Below are 25103 nucleotides of genomic sequence, written 5' to 3' on the forward strand. Positions count from 1 at the left end.
ATCTTTGTGTTTTTCTTGTTTAATGTCAATAAGTAAACAGCAAGACCTTGGACAAACATTTAAGACACATTCATGTCATAAAACTCAAGAAATATCAAATCTCCATTTTCAAATTTCAACTAAATATTATTCTGGAAATGGTCCTGCATAACACTTGATGCTGTTTTTTTCTTGATGCTGAGTTTTTCAAAATCACCTAATGTGCTAGCTCATGCCTCATTTCATATGAAGAAAGTTAAAAGTCCATTTAAATAGGGCGTAAATTTTCACAAACACTAAACTGCTCAAATGGCTTTCCTGGAAATTAAATTAACAGCCCATTTGATTTTCAACATGTTCACATTTTAGTCATGCCTATTTTTTAGCAATCATGCAAAAGCTCAACTCATGGTAAGTTATAGAGTCCTTCTAGAGACAGAATAAAAATTTTAAATTCTTTGACTTAACATTCTGGCAGGGATAGGGAGAGAATGTAACAATACACTATATATGAAAAAGGGTTAATATTCCTACTAAATAAGGAATTCTCCTGCAAATTGAAAATAAAGAAATGAATCTAATAAAAATGTAGATAAGGGCTTCCCTGGTGGCGCAGTGGTTGGGAGTCCGCCTGCCAATGTAGGGGACCCAGGTTCGTGCCCTGGTCCGGTAGATCCCACATGCCGCAGAGCGGCTGGGCCCATGAGCCAAGGCCACTGAGCCTGTGCGTCCGGAGCCTGTGCTCCGCAACGGGAGAGGCCACAGCAGTGAGAGACCGGCGTACCACACACACACACAAAAAAAGTCATGTACCACAATGTTCATTGCAGCTCTATTTACAATAGCCAGGACATGGAAGCAACCTAAGTCTCCATCAACAGATGAATGGATAAAGAAGATGTGGCACATATATACAATGGAGTATTACTCAGCCATAAAAAGAAACGAAATTGAGGTATTTGTAGTGAATTGGATGGACCTAGAGTCTGTCATACAGAGTGAAGTAAGTCAGAAAGAGAAAAGCAAATACCGTATGCTAACACATATATATGGAATCTAAGAAAAAAAAAAAAGGTCATGAAGAACCTAGGGCCAAGACGGGAATATAAACACAGACCTACTAGAGAATGGACTTGAGGATATGGGGAGGGGGAAGGGTAAACTGTGACAAAGTGAGAGAGTGGCATGGACATATATACACTACCAAATGTAAAATAGATAGCTAGTGGGAAGCAACCGCATAGCACAGGGAGATCAGCTCGGTGCTTTGTGACCACCTGGATGGGTGGGATAGGGAGGGTGGGAGGGAGGGAGACGCAAGAGGGAGGAGATATGGGGACATATGTATATGTATAACTGATTCACTTTGTTATAAAGCAGAAACTAACACACCATTGTAAAGCAATTATACTCCAATAAAGATGTTAAAAAAAAAAAAAAGGCCACCTTACAAGTCACAAAAGGATTCCTAGGTGTGTCCATAAGTTATCAGGTAAACTAAATCTCCTATGATTTAAAGTATTTACATTAAGAATATAATAAAACCATACATGAAGACTGAAAGAAATTGATCTAAGTGGGGTTGCTCAGAGATGGTATCTTAAAAGACAGTAAAGAAAAAATCAGTACAAATTGGATTCTGAATGAAATGGAGAATGAGGGAGAAGAAAAAGTCCTGATAGTCTTTTATTCAATGAGCATTTATTAGATACACAGAGCTATAATGCAGAGATCTAGGAAGATACTAGGAAGGTCCCAATGAAATAAATAAGAAAACAAAACAAAACAAAACAAAAGGAGATAGTCAATTTAAGGAATAAGAGTTGGCAATAATGAATTCCCTTTGTAATTGTTTGGGCTTCAAATTTTTAGGAGAAATCCAGAATAAAAAGGCAAAATATACATGACTGGAAAGTAGGTACAAGGCCAGATTTAAAGAGCTCCATTTAAAAATACTTGCTAAAAGAATGGTACTTCAGTCCCTGAGAATGGATGAGCTTTCTGTGGAAATATTTAAAGGGAACAATAAATGAAGGACAAGGAGAGCATCGAAATTATAGCTCTGTAAGAATCATTTTTAAATGCCATCTAATCATTCATTTGTCCTCGGCATAAGTCCACTTAAATAAAAACTCCAAAGGTCATTATCATTCATCTTCTTAAAATCTCCACTAAAATGTATTCTTAAAAATCTTCCTGCAACATATGTTCCAAACAGTAAAGATATCTGCATTAAAATCTTTCTATATTTTAAATGCAGTTATGGAATACAAATTTTAAATTTTCTTATAGTAAATGCTATCACATAATCATATATTAAATTATATTTTGATTTGCTAAATAAATAAGCAGAAGGACTTACATTTTTCTTGGCCTTTTAAAAATTTATAATTCAATATATAAGCTTAGAAAATAACATATTCTCTTCTAACAAGTCCAAAATATCTATGTGTATTATATCAAATTAAGAACTTCTTAAACAGTGAAAAAAGGTTTCTGCACTTCCATAAGTGCCCCAGTGTTCTAAAATAAACAGTAACTTTCTGCATCAACTTAAGACAACATAATTAATGAAATTTACATTATGAAGGTCTAGTTGTTGCTTTTAATCCAAATTGAGAAATTTACATTATGAAGATCTAGTTGTTGCTTTTAATCCAAATTGTGATTTGTTGCTGTTGTTATTGTTAATTCTCTTCTCAACCGTTCCCAATCATAAACAAGGTTAAAAGAATAATAAAAATTAGAGGAAAATTAGGTTTTAAAAGTTGTATAGCATCTTTGTAATTTAGCCACTTGGAAGTCTGAAAGCTACAAAATTAAGTATTTTGCAATTAGTAGTCAGGAAGAAAAAGGAGAGGCAAATGTTAAACATTCTTATCAAAATATTGTATCACTAAAACTGTTGTTTAGAAGAAATCAATATAAGTGGTAAGGTAAGGTGTATTTCAAGTAAAAGGTCTACTGCTGTAAAAATAACAGGTCTAACCTAATCAAAAGGCCCACATTCAATTATTTCTACGAGCATAAAAAGAACTGAATGACTCCCCTTGGTGAATACTACAGGAAATTGTATCCCACCAATATCCTAAAACATTTACACTATATATATATATATATATATATATATATACACACACACACACACACACACACACACACACATATATATATATACACACAGACACACACACACACAGAGGAAATGTCAACATAACATAATGTATAGAAAAGAGTTAATATAGCAGGCCTGAGACTGCCTGTCCTTACAACAGCCTCCTTGTAAGGCTGGCCCATGGCTAGCTTCTGGAAACTTGGCTGATAAACATTTCCCTACAATCATATAAAGCTTCCCCTAAACGACAAGGATGATTCATTATGCCTGGACTGTTTGTGCAAACAATATGGTTTATGTGAAATATCTGTTGTCCTTCTGGGAGCCTGGGATTTCTGGTAGGTGCTGGGTAAAGGATGCCTATATGACCAGCCCCAAGTAAAATCCTTGAATACTGAGTCTCTAATGAGCTTCACTGGTACACAACACTTTGCAGGTGTTGTCACAAGTAGCTGGAGGAATTAAGTGTATACTCTGTGACTCCATTGGAAGAGGGCTCTTAAAAGCTTCTGCCTGATTCCCTTTGCTAATTTTGCTTTATATCCTTTTGCTGTAATAAACCTTAACCATGAGTACAACAATACACTAAATCTTGAGTCCTTCCAACAAAACACCAAATCTGAGAATGGTCTTGGGGACCAATGACAAAGATAGTTTGGGACAACATCAATTACTTGGATTTACACATTAAAGATGTTTATCACATATGCAGATGGCAAAAGTTTAATGAATGTATTAGAAGATACGATGAAGTTTCAAAAAGGCTGGAACAACTGAGCCAAGTCTAACATGATGAAATTTAAGAGAGATAGTCTAAAATTGTGTTTAAAAAAACATGAACTACTGTACATGTAGGGAGAAGGTCCATGTAATTAAGTAGGTATGAAAAAGACCTAGGGTATTATTGAAAATAAACTCAGTATGTTAAATGGTAAAACATAACTATCAAAGATATCTAATTTACTTCTGTGCTGAAAAAAGCAGTATGGTATATAAACCAAGGGGAAATAATAACTCCATTATCCTCTGTTACTGGTCATATCACATACAGAGCATTATATTCATCCATTTAAAGAAGAATATATTAGAGCAAATTCATGAAAAAGCTGGTGATGAGCTCCAAAACCATATTTTACAAGGAATGGCTCAAGACTAAGAGAAGACTAGAGATAGGAACAATGATTCTACTAATGTATACAGAAGGTTCTTGGGTAAAATAGAAATGTTAATTTTTTCTGTATAATCACAGTGAAAAGAAATCAGAAAGACATTCATTTCAGCTGAATATAAAAATTATTCCAAATCCAAAGTTACCCCAAAGTGCATTCACCTACATTTAAAACACGTATTCAAAGCCTACCAAGTCCACTGAATGTGGATTTTGGACGGAAGAATTCAATTAGAGTAGGTAGCTATATTAAATGATACCTGTATTAAATAATCTTTCATCTCTTCTAATGTACTCTTTTCCATTGCTCCCTCATATATACTCTACTAGAAAGGCAGGGGGAAAGGATTTTGATGTAATTTTCAGTCAAACCAACGCTCAACTGAGTGGGGGGGAAAAGGAGAAAGACCTCAAAATACAGTTAAGCCAAACAATTAAATTGAATTGAACTCAACAAATAAATGACTTAACTATAATAGAGAGCACTTTATACTCAGTTCAACAAAGAACTGAGTAGCCTATATACAAAGTACTCTGAGGAACCAGGGCAATGTAAAAGACAGAACAGGGAGAAAAGGTGCAGACTTACAAGCATCCCCTGCTCCGCAGACATCCACAGCAAGTGTGCCAGCTCCAAAGTGGTAAAGCCACTCACTGGCTTACCACAGCTCCAGTCACCACTGTGGGAACTATACCCATGGTTCTATGGGTTAGAAAAATCCCAAGTATCAAAACCAGGCCTGGGGTTCTCAGCCCTTAAGAGCTGAAGTCTTGATGTCCACATACACCCCAAAGACACAGGCCTCAAAAGTCTCTGCTTAGGAAAAGATCCTCCCTCACAGAGGCAGAAGAATACAAGGGGGAAAATGTTCTAGGTCTTTCTCAAACTCCAATATAGGCAGCTGTGTGGCACACACCACATGCAATGAATAGGCAATGCTGAAGACAGTACCAATAACGGGACAACAGCATTGTCAGAATTCAACATTCTTAAAATAACACCTGGTCTTAACAAGGCAGCAACACAGAGTAAATGGTGAGCTAATAAAAGTGAGAAGATGACCTGAGCTCAAAGGTTTTTTTTTTTTTAATGTTTCTTTAGTCTATTTTTTTTAACATCTTTATTGGGGTATAATTGCTTTACAATGGTGTGTTAGTTTCTGCTTTATAACAAAGTGAATCAGCTATACATATACATATATCCCCATATCTCCTCTCTCTTGAAATAAAGAATTTGAGTACATTGGTTTAAATGAGGCTCAGCCGGCCCATCTCAGTTTTAGGTTTGTTTGTTTGGTTGGTTTTTGGTTTTTTTAGTGCAAGGAAGAAAAATACCACAAAAACCATATTAAACAAAGCAACCTCTGTAGGGGATCAGAGGGGATAAAATGAAAATCAATTCCCTTAATTTACTTGTTAATTAGAATTGCTGCTGGCAAGTCTGTGGTGAAGCAAGGTAGGTTGATAGTTACTGGTATGAAGATAAACCGGCTCACTTCTTTTGGAAAGTAATTTGGCAACATGCATAAATAATCTTAAAATATTTTCATAAGTTTGACTCAGTATTTCTCTTTCTTAAAAATTCAAAGAAAATAATACTAAATAGGGACAAAGTTTTATTTATAAAGATGTTCATAAAAAGTATTCAGTAAAATAGAAAACTCCTTAAGATATAAATAAATACATTAAAAAATCCTTTACATAGAAGTCCTGGTCCACGGTGGAAAAATGGAAGGGAAAAAAAAAAAAATGAAGAGTTGCTATATCTAAGTATATATGGGTAATGGAATTATGGGCGATTTAGTCTCTTTTTTTATCCTTTTAAATATTCCCTGTATTTTCTTAAGGAGTAATATTTCTTTAAAAATTAAAAACAACTAAAATGAATCTTGATTGAGGATGAAAAATGGAAATTAGCTATGTAGAAGGGATGACAATTAGAAAAGGCAGGATTTTGAGATAAGTTTTCAGCAGTTAGCTATAACTTGTCCTTTTATAGAGTTGTGTGAAATTAAAAAGTGCTAATTATGGAAGGGCAAGTTGGTGGATATATAAAGAAGCAGAGAAAATATCTTAACACTCAAATTATCTCTATAAGAATCCTTGAGGTCTTCCCTTACAGTCTTCCAGTCCACTGACTGTTCCAAAAAAGGCAACAATAATCCTAATAATCCTTTGAGATCTTTCATTTAAAATCAACTAATGGAAACCTGACAATTTACTATTTTTTAACATCCAGCTTTACATGAAATTTTCCTTTCATTCATTTAGAGAAAAATATACAATAAATAAATTATTATGGTGTTCAGCCAGACTATATGGGTTCAAATGATGGCTCTCCTACCTCTGATATGGAAAAGTACCTAGTGCATGGAAAGCATATATAACTGTTTGCTTTTATTCTAATGAACCAAATGAAGTGTGTCTTCAATAAAAGTTTCAAGATCATTTATTCATTTTCTCACCCATTTGACTAAACTTGAGGAAAACCAAAACGCTGTGACAGGTTAGTTTAAAACACCTTTTGACATCTGACAATGTCAAAAACCATAAAATTCTTTTTGATGTAGGCACTCTGAGCCATGAGTGCAACTATATCCATTAATTTTCTAACATATATTACCAAGAGCCTACTAATAATGTTATATATAAATGCAGAATTATAAACTCTTTCTTAAATTTTTTTAATATTTTGGCCACGCAGCACTTGTGGGATCTTAGTTCCCCAACCAGGGATTGAACCCCGGCCAGGGCAGTGAAAGCGCCAAGTCCTAACCACTGGATTGCCAGGGAATCCCTATAAACTCTCTTAAGTCATATACATTTTAGAGTTGCATACAAGTGTGGCTCTTACATAGCTAGATCTTCTGTTTCACTGCCTATTAGAGCACTACAAAAGAGGCCTGCTTATTTATAAGTTAATCAATTTTTTCAGACTATAAGTTTATCACTTATTGAAGGAAAGTTTAACAAATGCTTTTGATGTTTGAAAACTACATTCAATATTAAGTATTATTGACTCCACATTTAAAGGTAAAATAATGTATGATTATATACATTAGCAGTTGAATAAAGAGACTAGGAAGTAAGTTTCATATGCAAAGAATTTTAGCCAAATAGGAAAAGGTGTAAATATAATAAATATGTAGATTAACTGTAAAAGGTAAGAATTAATTAATTAGAAAGAATAGTTCTTTGTTTCATTTAGAGTGAGGTAATCAGTTGACAAACCTCAATATCTATGGTTTTACCCATATGCTGGAAATTTTCCTGATATTTGGGTGAATCAGTTTGAAATTAACAATCACTCCTCCTTATGAGATCCTTAGCAATGATAAAAGCACAACGTTCTATTACTGTGAGTACCATGTACAAGGTATATATAATGTCTTATATCAGGGGTCAGTAAATGTTTTTCTGAAAGGGCCAAATAGTAAATATTTTAGGTTTTGTAGGACAATAAAATCTCCGTCACAACTACTTAACTCTGCCATTGCAGTATGAAATATGGAGTCAGCCAGAGGTTGATTTATAAATGAATGGGTGCAACTATGTTTCTATAAAAGTTTATTTACAATAGTAAGCAGTAGACTTTGTCAACTCCTATCTTATACTATAGTTACCTATATGTGGTCCATCTATCCCCTATTAGTCTATATGCTCTTAGAGAACTGAAAATCTGTTTTACTTATAAATCTCACTATCATGCATAGAATTTAGTATAGTCCCTGTATAGTTTTTACACAGGAAAAACCTGATAAATACTTAAGGAACAAATGCATAAATGATTCTATTAATCAAAAAAAATCAGGTATACATCATATGATTAGCTTAGTAGCAGACAAATTAAAACCTGCCTGTCACTAAAAAAGCCTTCATAAAGTAAGATTCATCGACAATCAGATGACAACTATTAGGGAAAAACTAGTAGTAGTGGTCTAGGATGATACCTGAGTTGGTAGAATGTGTTGTCCCCATGTACAGTCCCTGTAGCTACTTCTACCCATGTTAATATTCTTGTCCTAATCTTAACGCTTATACCTAACGATTTTACTCCAATTAGATTTAATCCATATAAAAGAATATTTTATTTTAAATATACTGCATCCCAAAGTTATTGTGTATTTCTCTCAACGATACTATGTTAAACACTGAACATTTCCTTTCCTTTCATTTTAATAACTTCTCAAGTATCCCAAGGTATCCTCTGAGACTAAAGCATCTAAATACATGGCTAAATATTTATGTCAATTCATCTTTTAAAATAAATCAATCCCTCTAATTCTTCAATCTATTTCATTGTTCCTAAAATCTCTCCCTCAAATCCTAGAAATTAGATAATCTGCCCCTTTGTTTGCTTCCCACAATTCAATAAATTATTCTTTGGACTTAAAAGCATCCAGGAGTATCTGTAGAACCACAATTCATGTCACATAAAACACAATCAATAAATATTTATTGCCCTAAGTTGTTGATATGGAATGCAAACATATCTGGTTAATTCAGACTGCAATAATTTGAATTTTGCAATGACTCATCTTGCAAACCCTTTTAATGAGTACCATAAATTAAATAGTCATAAATTCTCACAAAAATCTTAAATGTTTAAGGCAACAAACTTCAAATAACTCAGTGAATGCAGTTATATTCAACTGATGCATGTACTTTTGAAACTAAGGAAAGGTTTCATCTTAGGACATTTAGAAGACAATCCTGTGTTAGCCTAATTTGAGTTCCTTTAATTTTTCTATAAACATATTATTTCATTGAAAGAAAACTGAATTATATATTAATAGGGTTTTAGGTAAAACATCACTAATTCAGACTGTTCTCTCTGATTCCCTGAGTACTATTTTTTAGACTATACACAAACATATATAGGACTTTATAAAGTACTGTAGCCAGAAATGTCAAAACCTTTTCCATGATAATGCTTCAGAAAAACCCATCCTATTATGACTTCAACATTGCAAATCCATTACAAAGAATGTTCAGAACACAAAGTGCACAGCTATGACATGTTTACTTTTCAAAAGCAGTTATATGAATATAGTAGTGTGTTTTTGACAATTCTTCATCAAGGTTATAGTTTTTAAATACATAACTAATACAGTTGAATTCAGTCTATATAGCTCTCAATAAATTCAGCATATGTTTTCAAACTGTTACGCTTTTAAAAAGAGAGAGAAATTTTCATTACCCTCTATGGATAAGAAATTGCTTTAAGAAATATCAACACAATTAGCAGTGCTGAGAATACATCTTATTAAAAATTTCCATGACCTCAAAATCCCACCTTCAACATATAGTCAACCTTAAGGTAATCTTTCCCACTTTAAAAATTAAAAGATAAAATTTTATATGGAATTTTCCTGTATCAACTAAGTCTTCATTTGCTACTCAAGGAAGAAGGGTCAGGTCACGCAACCACCAGCCATCCATAAATACATTATTCAAGAACTTTATCACAGGCAAAACTATTGCTGCACAAGACATATGGTCAGTAGTATCTCTATCTGGTTATGTGATCTTGTGAGGGTCACTTAAAAATCTTATCTCAGATTTCTATATGTGAAATTAGATAGGGTGTACTCACAGAAGCTTTTAGAATACATCTAATTCATAATGACGAGGGCATTTTACATGTTCAAAAGCATTTTAAGCTTTTTCAAATTTTAACGTGCAGCGTTTTCTAATAATTTCTTAACACACTTGATAGGAGAGGCAGGTACTTGTCTCCATTTTCCTCACTGCATACGGAATCATTTGAATATATCTCATATTAACATTCCAAAACTAAGACATTATGGGTAATCTCACCAAGGAATGTTACTTCAAATTCTAATAAGTTTTCTATTAAAAAAAAAAAGATGTGTACCTTTAACTATGGCAAAGTAATTAAACACTCTACAATGACTGCAAATTGAGCATGCAGGGATTTTTTACTAAGTTTGTAACATTGGTAAAATCATTATAACAAATACACACATACCTACGTGCACACACCTTTATCTTGTCCCACAAATAAATGCTACCACAGGATGTCCTGGACTTCAAAATCTATAAAAGTCAATCAAGGTATAGTCCTCTAATAAATTTTAATAGTTTGTTCAATGATAAGTGTTAAATCATATTTAGAAACTGAGAAAGTAGGGCTGTAAGTGAAGCTGATGACTGAAATAACAGAAGCCATTACAAGACCCATTTAATAATAAAACACTCTAAATAGGAATCTTTAAAATGTACTTTTCCATGTTTATCTCCAAGTAAATACACCTAAAAATCCAGTAAAGTTTTAAGACCTTGGACATGTAATAAGTGTTTAAGAAAAAACTGTGTTGGGGCAATAGAAGCAGAAGTGTGATAAATCTAATTTTTGGGGGTGTCAAGTTTTTCCTCAAATTCTGTTTGAAGAGAGCAAAAAGTTAAATGCATATTTATTTGTAATTTTTATTACATTTTAAAATCTAACTTATGGCAAAAACATTTCACAAAAACCTAGATATACATTATACAGAAGTTGTTTTCTTGCAAATAAGAAACTATGCTTTATTTTGAAATTGGTAACTTAAAGCAATTCTAAAGACAGAATTTTGAACCATCTTTTCCTTGCCAAAATAATAAATTTAAGAAAAATACAAATATAATTTAACTTGTTAAAATATTGAAACAAGGATTTTCAGGATTTTTTTTTTTTTGCGGTACGCGGGCCTCTCACTGTTGTGGCCTCTCCCGTTGCGGAGCACAGGCTCCGGACGCGCAGGCTCAGCGGCCATGGCCCACGGGCCCAGCCGCTCCGTGGCATGCGGGATCCTCCCGGACCGGGGCACGAACCCATGTCCCCTGCATCGGCAGAAGGACTCCCAACCACTGCGCCACCAGGGAAGCCCTTTCAGGATTTTTTTAACCTGCTTCTTCACAAATTATATTTTAACCTTAGCAAAATCTATCATTTATAATATCAATTTTACCAATTTACTATTTTTAATTATAAAACTCCTGGAAGAGTAAATAGAATAATAACTGTGAAGAGGCTATTTATTATTATAAAATGTACAATCTAATACCTATTTTAAACTTCAAACTCTATTAGAAACATAAGTAAATGTTTTAAAACTGTATTTTACACAGAGTAAATACACGAACACTTGCTTGTGTCAGGCATAACCTCAGACAATGCACTGGTCATTTCTTGCTACAGTCTGCACTGCATTCAAAGATACATTTTGAATTTTAAAGAACAGGCTATATAACTTTGTACTTGATTTGTTGTGTGTGGGCCATCCACCTAAAATAATGCCACCACTTTGAATTTATAAAGTATATCTGGGCACTTTTCAGTGAACTCAGTAAGTTAATGACCCTTAAGACATGCTCTCTGCACACATAATAAACAATAATTTATGGAAAGGTGACATTTCAAAGTGAAAGACCCTCATTGTACTTGAGACCTGAAATAATTTTTCCATAGTGCCTTGACAGTCCCAGCTTGACTGTGTAGGGACAAGAAAACTCCCCTGCCCAAACTGGAGGAGGAGCTGATGATGAAAGTGTGATATTTACTCAAGAATGAGGAAGGTGATCTTTTCCTCCTCCCCACTTTTCCTTTGATTATAAAAATGTAACCCACTAAGAAAACATAAAATTAAGTAGAAAACAGTAAAATTGGAGTCAAATTTCTAAAGTCAAAGATAAATGTGATTTCTCTTGCATAAAGGAGCATTTGGGGAAATTTTAGAATTTAAGCAAATATTTCCATTCAATAAATTCTACCATTATGCACTATGTTTCTTGATATTTATCACCAACATATTTTAAAAATTTACAATCTCCAAAACTAATCTGGTGGTCCCATTTACTATAGTGAAGATACTGATATCACATATGCCTTTCTGCTATCAGACATAACAGACTCCTGCTGAATTTATTACTCTGATTTTCTTCACCTTCATAGGGAATCATATATAAAAATAGAATAAAAGTTACCATTAAAAAGTTATAGATATGATCTTTGGGGACGGGGGACTGAAAGCAGAATCTTGCCTATCTGTGAAATGCAGTTAACACACCAGCGGGACCCTATTTCCCTAATGCAAGGTCATCCTTCTGTTATTTAAAGATGTGAAAAATGCTAAAAGGTGCCATCAAGGGTGCATTAAAAAAATGGTGCAGTAGAAAAGTGGTAGGTGATTGAGATCCCTTTCAGAGTCAGCAAATAACACTTCAAACTGATTGTGCTGAAGCAAAATTACGTCAAGGACATCTAATATCATAGGCAGAAGGGCATCAAACTTCTCTAAAAATTTTACGTGAAATAACAAATGTTACACAAGTCAGAAACTACATAAACTGTCTTCAAAAGAATATAGTATTGAGACAAAATTGGATAATGTTCCTTGTAGAATCAACAAAACTTTTGTGAAACATCAAAATATTTTTTAAACAGTCAGCATTCTTTTTAACAAAACAATTTTCCCATTATAACGTAAGTAAACGCTCACTGTAAAAAACTTTTAAACAGATTAATAAAGAAGAAAAACCTAACCACATCACTTTTAATATTTTAAAAGACAATAATTTACACTATTAAATAAAGTTAAAATATTTTAAATTATAGAGCAAAACTAGCCCTGGATAAAACTTTCATACATAAGAAACACTGAAAAGGGGATTTATATTTTTTTCTTTTCAAGTCATTTTGTTTTCCTCAGTGTCTATATATTTGGTTGATGATTATGCAACTTTCTACATATCCTTCTAATCTTAAAGTTTTACTCAGGGAAAAGAGTAACTTTTGGAACCTATACATCAGAATAGAGCATCAACTCAGTAACATAATCTCCTGTGCATTGTGATGGTCCTACCTGGACACAAATGATGCTACGCTCAGCATGTTATACAAGCAAATTCCCCACATCTTAATCTTCTTTGTTTATCGCATATTTATAACTTTTTCACATCTAATGATTAGCTTCCAGGGTAGGGAGAGACAGAGGAAAGTCATTTAATTTAAGGCAGCAACATCATTTCTAATCTTCATTATAGAAGATACATGTAGAGCGAATCTATTTATTAATCTTTGTTTCTTCGAGGTAACATGTACATGACAAAATACCTTAAATTCCATTTTAGTAAATGAGGAAAACTAAAATGTGAAGACAAATGGCAAGATATTCCTGAACAATGCTTTCCTTCTATTGCCAACCTGATGAAAGAAAAATATTTAAGCATATTTAATACAATAAAGTAAGGAGGTAGGTTAATCTCAGAATCATTCCTGTCTCATCCCATCGTCTGCTTGCTGGATGTCTTTAATCTCAAATGATGTCTTCATGAATAACTATTCCTGGAAAATGAGCTTTCAGAGATTATGGAAGTTTTCTACATTTAAAAATATCTGAGTTTAGGCCAAAATCTGAGTTTAGACAGATTTGGGGAAAAACGCTGTTTTAGAAAACTCTAATTGTTATAAAACACAATTTTCTTAAATTGCAATTAGTGATCTTTAAGTTGTGATGGCAATAAATCTGGCATCCACAAAGATGATAAAACAGGAGCTATCACATTCCAAATACCTTCTATGTGTCAGGAGCCATGCTGAACACAGAGATTACTTTATCTCATTTAGTCCTCAAATCCAGCCTAGTAGGAAGGTACAAGTCTCTGGATCTTCCTGATGAGAAAACTGGAGACGTGGAACATTCAGTATTTTTCCTAGGGCTAAACAGCTTATGAGGGCCAGGGTTTCAGTGCAGGTTTCACAAACTAGTAGCTTATAAAGCCTTCCAACACTATATAACTTTAGAAACAACGCCACAGATAATAGAACCTTTAGTAATAGACTACATCATTATTGTTTGGTTGTCGTTTATAACCAAATTGGATAATTACCATAGAATACAATATAATAAGAATAATGGTTATGCTTTCTATTTTTAAAACATATTCATCTAAAAGACAGAATAATTTCAAAATAAGTATTATTATCTAAACACATATTAAAATATGTCAAAAGCAAGTTAAGTGGCTTGCCCTAGAGTTGCACATGAAACATTAAAATAAATGAAGAATCTAAACCGAGAACTTGCCTTCTAGAGGCTCTCCTTTCAGCCTAAAACACAGATTTCCTTCTCCACTCTTACCCTTCAAAAAACATTTTTTTTCAATAAGAAATTTATAGAGACTTGAAAAAGATATTCAATGAAAACTTAACAAAAATGAACAAAAGTAATGTCAAGGGAATGTCATGCCCCAGGGTTTCAGTTTGATTGAAGACTAAACTGGTAAGTGTGGGCTTACCAGATTGCTACTTTAATAAAAGAGATTTTTAAGATCAAGGAAAAAGATATCACAAGGAAAGACCTGAAGCAAAAGATTTAAGTGAGAAAAAAAGAAAACTCAAACAAGTTCTGTCAGGGAAAGGTATAGACAGAGGTACAAAGGTCTGGAGGCTTTGGGGGGAAAAGACAGCATAGCATAATGGTTAATTGAGTGTGAATGAACCTCTACCACTGATTAATTGAGTGACTGACCTTGGATAAATCACTTTTCTTTGGTTTCCTCATCTTTAGGATGGGGATAAAAACAGTACCTATCTCCATGGGCTGTAGTGAGGATTAAATGTTTTCATATATGTAAAACTTCACACAGTGCCTGGCATATAATTATTGTTATTAACTACCATGAGGAAAAGCCAGAAGAGGAAAATGCAATAAACACAGCCTCAGGTTTTCTGCACAGAGGATCTATGGAGTCTTTTCTAATTATACTTACACACCAAACTAAAGGATCAAAATCTGATTCTCAAATAATACATATAATGTTGAAAGTTCTATTTATGCCACCTGAAAAGTCAGCAGCATTATGTTTCCTTGACGTTTGTTTTCCTTAAACGGGTCTGAACTCAAAAGGCACATTTCAACTTATCCAAGATGTCAATGGCAAATGGGATGAGAATTAATGTAAACAACCCAAACCACAAAAATGTGAAACAAATTTTGATTCCCCAACAGTAAACTCTTATTCTAAGTGTTTTATTAAACTGAAGCAAAGTCTGATTTTGAATATGTAGAATACTGTTTTATTCTTTATTTTAAACCTTCCTTACATGTTTAAAAATATACATGGGTTCAGAACAACCTCAATAAAATGATGACTTTTCTTTTACTAAAAGACCTCTGAAGTCAAACCACCAGTGTGCAAACATGGTTGGCTTCCAATTTGAAGAGTCATAGGCACATTTCACTAAATGCATTTCATAAAATAAAGAAATAAAAAATGCTGAGAAGAAAAATACTCAGTAGTTTGATATAAATTTTAAAATATCTGTCAGGCAGGAAACTTATGGTAAAAAAAGTAAGATTTAGATGTTTTAGCACTTACACCTGCTTCACTACTAATCTCCCAAATGGTGTTTTGCTACATCTAAACCCCTGATAATTTACTACACAATTCCATGTAGCACACTAAAAAATAAGTTAATTTGATCTCTGAATATGAAAACAGATCATTACAAAAGAAAATACTGACAGTTCTTACCTGTATTTGATAATTAAGTATATTTTATTCTCAGCATCACTAAGAATGCAGCTTGGTCTAATAGAAATATCTAAATAACAACTACACAAAAGTATTTTTCTCTTAAAAGAAGTTTTTGTATATTTTTGTCCAGTGTTGATGACTTAAGCAACACTGATCTATATAGTGTGCTAAGAAGACATTAGGCACAGATCACATAATGTAATTTACATTTTCTTTGTTGTAAAAAATATAGTATGTGCAAATGCATTATCACACAAATAATTAGCAGACACAACAATAAGCTTTGTAAATCTAACACAAAAAGGTTAATATTTTACTCTTTAAAAAAAAAAAGGATACAAGTAGCTTTAAGAGCAATACCTCACTTCTGAGTGAGTACTCTGCATCTGCATTAGAATTATCTGTGAATTATCTTAAAGAAAAACAAAGCTTAACTATAGCCCCCGCAAAAAACAAAAAGACACCACTTTGGGCACATGAAATAATTCAAAAGAAAACAAATAAAAATGTTTCCCAAAGCCATTAAAAATACTTAACACAATATCTCAAACAACCTATAGAATGCTATTTTGGAAGGAATAAATCATTCAACATTATGACTTTTATATAGTAGATTCTTTCATTAGCTAAGACACTTCTGGATTAAGGTACCAAAGGATGCAGATCAAGAAAAATGGAGAAAAAAAAATAGGCTGTTAGGAAGGAGGAGGGAGCATAATTTTACCTAGAAGAAACAAAAATACTGTTTCTTTTTGTTCATAGCAGAAATTTTGTGCTACGGATATTATAAAAACACAAGCAAAATGGTTGTGTGGCAGGTAATAAAATACAATGCTTACTATGCATCCTCCATGGAGAGACCGTTTAGGGATTGTAGATAAGTGAGCTTAAACAAGTACACTTTGATGCAAAAAATTATACTTTACCACATATATAATATGTAGCATTTTTTTGTAAAGGGCAATTTATGTAAGTAATTTCCACAAACACTAAGAGAGTGAGAGAGACAGAGACAGAGAGAGTCCAGTCAGAGAGAGAGACAGACGCCAGGGGCTTTGCTCATGCTCTGTGGAAGATCTGAGGTACTTTTCCATCCTCAGTGCTTGATTTTGCCTACTACTGCACATTCATACTCACACACTACAATTATCTCACGAGATTACCCTCTATACATCCTTTTCTTCAGGTTTTTTTTTTCCATGAAAAAAAACCCTTTAGTCCCTTCCTCTCATAGTCAACTATTCAAGTAAATATTTCTCTAGTGGCAAATTTCCAGATGAAGCAAGAATACAATTCCAAACTACTGTCAGATTACATTTGATTTACTGTGTGGTTTTCTTCAAATAGAGCAGGAATTAGCCCGTTTCCTAGGTTGGGGGTCTCGTGCTTCCTGATCCTTCACACACATACAAGACGTGCACATTGTCTCGGACAGTCTTCGGAGGCCTAGCCGGAAAACACTGTTGGAGAGGCTGTATATTACACAGTTACAAAAACTATTACTTATAGCAAGCCAGGTTGTTAGGAAGGACAGTGTTGGATTGTCCAAGACCCGGGAGCTTTCTAGAAGAAAGTATATGATATACGGGAGCCAGAGCATGTAAAACACACTGGTTATCCGAAACAAAACCATGGCGTAGCGACGGTCAGGGCTATGCCCAGTCTCTCCAGAGGCAGCGACTTCATGGCTAGGGAATCGGGCCCTCCGGTCATTTATCTCTTTGGTGTGCTGCCGGCAAATTGTGAAAATGTGGAAGTAAGTGAAGCAGACAACAAAGGCAGCAGGAGCATAAAGTAAACAAACAATAAAGCCAGTAAAATAGACACTGGTGAGCCAAGAGGTGGCACACCATTCAAAAATGTCACCGTGGTAACCGGGTTTCCCCCAGCCAAAAAAGGAAGGCAAGAAAATTAGGCAAGAGTAGATCCAGATTAAAACAATGCAAATTCTCAGGCGACAAGGGGTGACCAGTTGATTGTAGGAAAGAGGCTTGGTAATTGCAAGATAGCGATCCACACTTATGCAAGCAAGACATGCCATAGAAACACTTTTTAGAACTGAGATGATATATCCAAAAACCTGGCAAGTCAGTGACTCGTGGATACCTGTGGAGTAGTGGAGAAGTGAGAGAGTAGGAACCAAGCAGCTAACTCCAACGAAAAGATCAGCATATGCCATTGTCTGAATGAAATAGCTGGTCGTATAATGGTGTAAGAGTGGAGCACAGTGAAAGACAAAGATGACCGTTAAATTCCCAGCAATGATTAGAAATGTCAGCAAGACAATAACAACTGTCTCGAAGATGCAGACATCCACCGCACTGTAGTGGCCAAATCCAAGTGGGCAAGAGTGACGTTCGGACACATTCAAAATGCCACTGCTCATGTTCAGGATCCTCCATTCAGTCCACCTGGATTCATTCATGGCTTGGAATTAAAAGAACCTGCAGCTCTGGCTACAGCAAGCAGGTGCCCTGCCTAGCATCTGCTAAACTCTGCCCATGAGTGTCTCAGAATCAGCTTCAGTAGACAGTGGCAGCGCTTCTGTCACAGCTGAGCATCCCAGGGAGTACTCAAGTCTCTTCATCAGCCTCAGTGCAGCAGTAACACACCTCAGCTTTGGGAGGGGGGAGGAAGGGGTATAAGCTAGAAAGGAGGTGAAAAAAAGGTCACCGATTAGCTTCCCTCCGGTGCTTTCAAACAACTTTTTGCAGACACAAAAAGGCACTTCTAGAGAAAACGGACTTTGTAATAATATCTTGCACTATGAAAAATTAAATCTGTAAAAAAAAAAAAGCAATTGCCAAAGGAAGAAAAGCTCTTGTGGGCCGTTTGTTCTCCTCAGAAAGGTAGTTTCTTAGGGATCAACTCGAAAGAGTGAGAAAAAAACCTTAAACAGGCTCAGGCTTTCTGTTTCATCTGTCAGGAGAAATGGATTCATATTTTAGAATTTAAATAATTAAGATCTCAGATTTGGTTGGAAAGCTAAGAAAAAGTTCATTGTGGCAAAGTGTGTCTTTGGCTCAGTTCAAGATTTGATGCTGGTGGGTCAACTTTATGATCCATTTCTCTCTCTTTTCTCTCAAAAGCTAAGAACCCCCTTCTCCAACAAGATTAATTCTAAAAGACTCGTCTCTACTGGGGCACAAAGGAGCAGAACAGCGGTAATGGACTCCAGATTGCCTTGTAACTCTCATAAGAGAAAAAAAGCATACTTCCAGTAGAGAAGATAATACACAATGGGTCAACACTGACAAAATATGAAAAACTTTTGAAGTTTTAATTCTGCATGCATTTTTTTAAGCATTCAGATGAAAAGAGTTTTAGTCCATTACAGTTACTGGTGCTACCACCAGCATCGTAATTTATACTCCTTCCTTTTCAAAAGGAAAATAAAATCATTTTTGCTATTAATTTCAGCATCAATAACTGAAAACAACCTTCATTATCTGATACACCACCTTCCTTATAATGGAGCATGATCATAAAATATACAGCTCAAAGTTATTTCTCACCTTTGCAACCACACCTATATCTCACAAATATATGTAAATATATATGAAATTTAGACAATAGAAACTTTCCTATATGCTCTGAGCTTCTGACTAGAAATGCTGCCATTATTTATTACTTAGGTATTTCTAGTAGGCTTTCTAATCTATATTGCTATATCTTTTCTGTTTTCATTAAATGATTAACACATTAAATCATTACTTCAACTAAACCTTTTCAAAGTGGAAAATTACCTTGTTTGTTATATTTGCAGTTATATAGCAGCCATATGTTAAGAAAATGCCTCTTCTAGTTTTGTATTCTATTTTGAGCAAGTGCTCAATTAATACAGGGGCCATTGGATAGGTTATAAGATGTTCTTGTTTTAAAATACTTCTAAAGCATCAAGATGAGTTTAAATCCTAGAGTTTGAAATGCTGAAAGACTGGCAGGATAGAATCCATCCAAAATGCTTCCAAGGTCATTCTGATATGAGGTTAACATTTGTCAAAAGTCTTTTTTAAAGTACAGGCATTTCAGAGAGTCTCTTGTCAGTCTTTGCTGTCATACCTTTTGTAGAAAGAACATGCATTAGAAATAGAAACATTTCCTTCAGGAACAATGCAGGAGCTTAACAGAAAGCATTCTTCTTAAAGTTATTTTCTTGTGCACCACCAAGTCATTCAGGGAAGTCCTTCTTCTTTTATAATAATAGCCACAGGATATTCCTCCTTGCACATTCCTAGTTTCACTTATCACAAAATAGTTCTTGTTACAGGAATAAAACAATGCTTCTCACCTACATTCACTCTTATCAGCTGCTAGGCTGGGCTGCTTGATTCAGAAGTCCGAGTTACTGTGATGCAGTTACCGAGATGCTGTCGGTGTATTCTTCACAGTCTCTCAGTATCACTGCCTCCACCTGAGCCGAAGCCCTGCTCCTCCTCCTCATCCTGAGCTGATGCAGAAGAACTCACCATCAGAAAGGTGACTCGGTCCTCCTGCCCCAATCAACAGCACAGCCAATGGCTACTGCAGCTGAAACTGTCACTAGGTAACAGTTGCCAGGCACATGCAGGCTTATAGACTTACTCGGCAAGCTCCGATCAAGATTGACAAAAGAACACAATGGAACTGACCAATCCTTATAACATATTAATGACACGTATGAATTTCTAGAGGTATTTTCCTTATAGCATGTGTAAAGATTATTTCCTATGAGCAGGACAGAAAAAAAAAAAAAAAAAAAAAACCCTGAGATACACCTTTAAACCCTGTAGAGAAACTACCACAAGGTACTATGACACTAAAAAGTCAGCAGTAATCTAATGCTCATTGGCAGAAAAAACCTATTAATTATTAAAAATCGTCTAAGTCTTCATGAACTCAAGTGATAGAGCTACTATTTTTACTCTTTAAAATATATTATATTTTGATTAATAGAAGTTATTTCATAATCTCTCCAATCCCTGCCACACCCACACTAAATTGCTGAATCTGATGTATTTAACTGTACAAACAAAGCATTGGAACTAATACCTCTATACTAAAATCTACTTGCTGGAATATTTAAGGTCAAATATGACCTCAGAAGAGAAGACATTAGAAATAAATAGAATGACTGCTTAGTCCACTTTTTATCCTAATAGAAAAAGAGTCAAAGAGTCAAAGAACTTTGTCATACAGTGCTTGAGCTACTCATACCCAAGTCAGAAGAAAGTAATTAAGCTCATTTATATAATGGAGGTTAAAAATATTTCCATTTGGGGCTTCCCTGGTGGCACAGTGGTGGAGAGTCCGCCTGCTGATGCAGGGGACACGGGTTCGTGCCCTGGTCCGGGAAGATCCCACATGCCGCGGAGTGGCTGGGCCCGTGAGCCATGGCCACTGAGCCTGCGCGTCCGGAGCCTGTGCTCCACAACAGGAGAGGCCACAACAGTGAGAGGCCCGCGTACCGCAAAAAAAAAGAAAAGAAAAAAAAATATTTCCATTTATTTTGACTTACTATAGACAAACATTCAGTATTTTAAAAATATTTCTTATGGGGTCAGCAATTTTCTTAAAAGTGATTTAGAATTACCTTACACATTATTTCAGAATTGAATCAGGAAATTTGAGATGAAAATGGATAACCAACACTTGGAGCACATTCTATGTGCCAAGCATTATGTTATATACTTTACATTTTTGTCTCAATAAAAATATTAAATCTCTATGAAGTAGATACCCATCATTATTATTTTCCAAAGGAAGAAAGTGGGTACCTAGAGAAGGTAAGTATAACTTGCCCACTATTACAGAGCCATGAAACTAGGAATGAAACAGATCAAAACTGTCATTCTTAACACCATTTTGATGAACCCCTCCCTCATTCCCTCTCTTTTCCACTAGAGCAGCTAGTCAGGAAATGTCTAAGAAGAATTATTTTGGATTTCAAAAAATGATTTCTAAATAATAGAAGATCTATTCTTTCCCCCATGTTGAACTGCCTTTCAGGAAGATCATATTACTGTTAAAATCTTCAGGGGGTTAGGTGGAATATAGAATGGAAGCACATTGCTCATTACCAGAAAAGTGTATGAAATAAGTTAGAATAACAATCTTAGAATGAGTACCATATTGAGATTTGAAAGTAAATATTTAAATTTAATATAAAAATGCTAGAAAGTCCTATTTTACAGGAAAGCATTTTGACTTTTAGGGTTACATAAAAGCATGGAAATCAAACAAGATTCTATTTAACTAAAACTCTCTTTCACAATAATAATAAATATTCAAAATAAAAATTAAAGGTGATAAATATTCATGAATGTAGACAGTTAAATACGAAGCTTTACTATAAAACCACTGAAAAATAAAATGCTATTAATAATTAAAGCTACCTCATCACCAAAATTCAAAAAAAAATCCTTCTAAAAGTATAGACTGTGCATTATTTTTCAAGTTTTGAATCATATTTTTTAAATCAGAGAAATGGCAAAAAATATCATTTAGGGAAATTCAAATACTAGATCACTTTTTTTTTTTTTTTTTTGGCTACATTGGGTCTTCGTTGCTGCACGCGGGCTTTCTCTAGTTGCAGCGAGTGGGGGCTACTCTTCCTTGCGGTGCACAGGCTTCTCATTGTGGTGGCTTCTCTTGTTGTGGAGCACAGGCTCTAGGCACGCGGGCTTCAGTAGTTGTGGCATGCAGGCTCAATAGTTGTGGCTCGCGGGCTCTAGAGCGCAGGCTCAGTAGTTGTGGCGCACAGGCTTAGTTGCTCCGCGGCATGTGGGATCTTCCTGGACCAGGGCTCGAACCCGTGTCCCCTGCATTGGCAGGCAGATTCTTAACCACGGCGCCACCAGGGAAGTCCCTAGATCACTTTAGTTTGACACATTTATTTCCAACAAATAATCACTGGTAGGGATTTGAGTCTAAGAATACTGTAAATAATCCCTAGTTGTATATGCTGCCAAAGGTATATGATAATATGAGAGGGAGAGTTTAAGAAGCAATAGCTTTGACCCACCAAGCTTCCTTCTTTTCTTCTACCAACTTCAAAAAAACAGTTTCAGGAGTTCAAACAAGATAATTTTCTTCTTTTCTGAGATTGACTGTTTTTACTAGCCCCTCACTTTTCTTCCTTTCCATCCTTTTGTGTGATCTGATTATAATAGAAACTAATTTATAATGTGAAGCTCCAATAACAAGAGCATTAATATCATATTTACACAGCTCATTACATAAAGCAATCTTTGTTTTTATACTATTCATAATTCTATTCATTTTAGGGGTCATTAGGTGTTTTATTATTGTCATTCTTATTAGCCATTATCAACCACCCCCCTTCTCCTTTCAACTGATGAACACTAGCTGTGAAATATCTAAGAGGAACCATTATTTGGAATTACTTCAGAATTACTTCTAATAGCTAAAACTGTATAACTTCTTGAGATGATACATCACAGATGTTTAATTTTTCATTTATACCTTAAATGTTTTATATGTCCTTTTATATGTATCAATATTTCATTATTAGACATCTAAGCAACTCAAGCAACTACTCAATAGGATCTAAACAGCAAAGCAAGAGAGGATCATTAGCCACCGACGGTAAACAGGATAAACAGTAGGCAGTGATTATCAAGGAGAAATGAGCAACCAATATTGTAAAAAACAAATATAGGGTAAAGTAAAAGGTTTTTTAAAGGTACAAAAAGGTGTATGGATTCAGAATTTATTTCTTCAACTATTCCTCCCATCTGTTAACTTTTCTCCACTTCCACTACCCTAAACAAACTAGCACCATCTTGTGTGTGAACCACTATAGTGGCTTCCAATCTGGTCTTCCTGAGTGGTCTGTGGCCTCTCTTCAATCCATTATGTGCAAAACAGGCAGAATAACCTTTCCAAAATGCAAATGAGATGATATCACTCCCATTTAAAATACTTCAGTGGTTTTATACTGCCCTTAGGATAAAATACTAACAGGTCCTATAAAATCTGGTCTCCATATATCTATTCAATCTAACTTCTCTTCTACATTGTTTAGGATTAGCTAATCTGGCTCTACCTCCCTCCACTCCACCCTTCCCCCATCCCACACATATCTGCTATGCTCCTTACTGCCTCAGGGTATTTGAACCTGCTGCTTAATATGCCATCACATTTCTTTTAGTTAATTCAGATACAATCTTCAGGCTTTAGTGCAAATACCACTTCCTCAGAGGAAGCGTCCTTGAATTCCCAGATTAGACCAGATTCCACACATACCATAGTTTATAGTATATTTTCGTTCAGTTTTGTCTTCCTGACTGGATTGCAAGCTCCATGAGGGGAAGAACATCTGTTTTGTTCCTCATTATATCTCCAGTGCCTACACTACAGTGTTGGGCAAAGAATAGGAGTTGAACAAATAAGTGTTTAGTATAAGGTTAATATAAAGCATATCAAATAGCTTGACGAGTCTATAAAAAGACAGAAAAATACTAATAAGCAGTTTTGTGAAGGTCAAACATGCAAAGTTCCTTGCAATCCCTTGTATGAAATACAAGATTCACAAGAAGGTTATAAAATATATGACCAGATTGCAGGGGGAAAATAATTAACCTCTTAATATATTCAAAGTAAGCACAATGTTATTCATCTATACCTCTACCTAAACCCAATTCAATATGAATATTTGACTACTGATTTGTAAAATCATATCTAGCAAGAGATAATGATTATTTACCTATCATTTTAAGAATGTCAAATGCTGCAAAATGCAGTGTCAATGTATTTTAAATGTACTATCAAATGTAGTATTAAAGCAACTTGGTCTAAGTGCTAAGGAAAAAATAAACTCTCTAAAGTGGGACATGTTAGAATCCACTGATTTCGTGACCCCTCAAGAGCAGAAAACAAGTTTGTAAGTTAAATTCATTTTATTATGAGGCAAGTTATTAACAATTAAAAATATTTAACAAATGTTAAGATAATGGCACTACAGAAGAAAACTTCCTCAGCCTGACAAAGATACTATATGGGAAAGCCTACAGCTAACATGATATTTAATGGTGAAAGAGTAAATGCTTTCCCTTTAAAACTGGAAACAAGGCAAAGATGTCTGCTTGCACCACTTCTATGCACAATGTTCTGGAGGTCCCAACCAGTATATAAGCAAGATAAAAAAATAGTTAAGCAATACAAGAAAAGGAAGACATGATTGTATACATAAGAAATATGCCCCCCCAAAATCTACCCAAAATCCCATTAGAACTAATGAGTAAATTTTGTCATAATACAAGGTCAATATACAAAAATCACTGCATTTCTATATATTTG

The 25103-nt window shown here is 34.7% G+C and overlaps 2 protein-coding genes across 3 annotated transcripts in view; both read right to left on the bottom strand.

Annotated features, from left to right (window-relative positions):
- Positions 1 to 25103, bottom strand: part of RABGAP1L (RAB GTPase activating protein 1 like) — a gene marked incomplete at both ends in the record, with an annotated part of 630503 nt that overhangs the window by 434403 nt on the left and 170997 nt on the right. The gene's annotated exons all lie outside the window — the stretch shown is intronic.
- GPR52 (G protein-coupled receptor 52) lies at positions 17143 to 18228 on the bottom strand (the record flags this gene model as incomplete). The annotated part of the gene is made up of 1 exon (XM_079698683.1): positions 17143 to 18228. One exon carries the CDS (start codon positions 18226 to 18228, stop codon positions 17143 to 17145), a length of 1086 nt encoding a protein of 361 aa, XP_079554809.1.

This window comes from Hyperoodon ampullatus, assembly GCF_949752795.1.
Source record: "Hyperoodon ampullatus genome assembly, chromosome: 2".
In the NCBI taxonomy this organism is placed as follows: Eukaryota; Metazoa; Chordata; class Mammalia; order Artiodactyla; family Ziphiidae; genus Hyperoodon; species Hyperoodon ampullatus.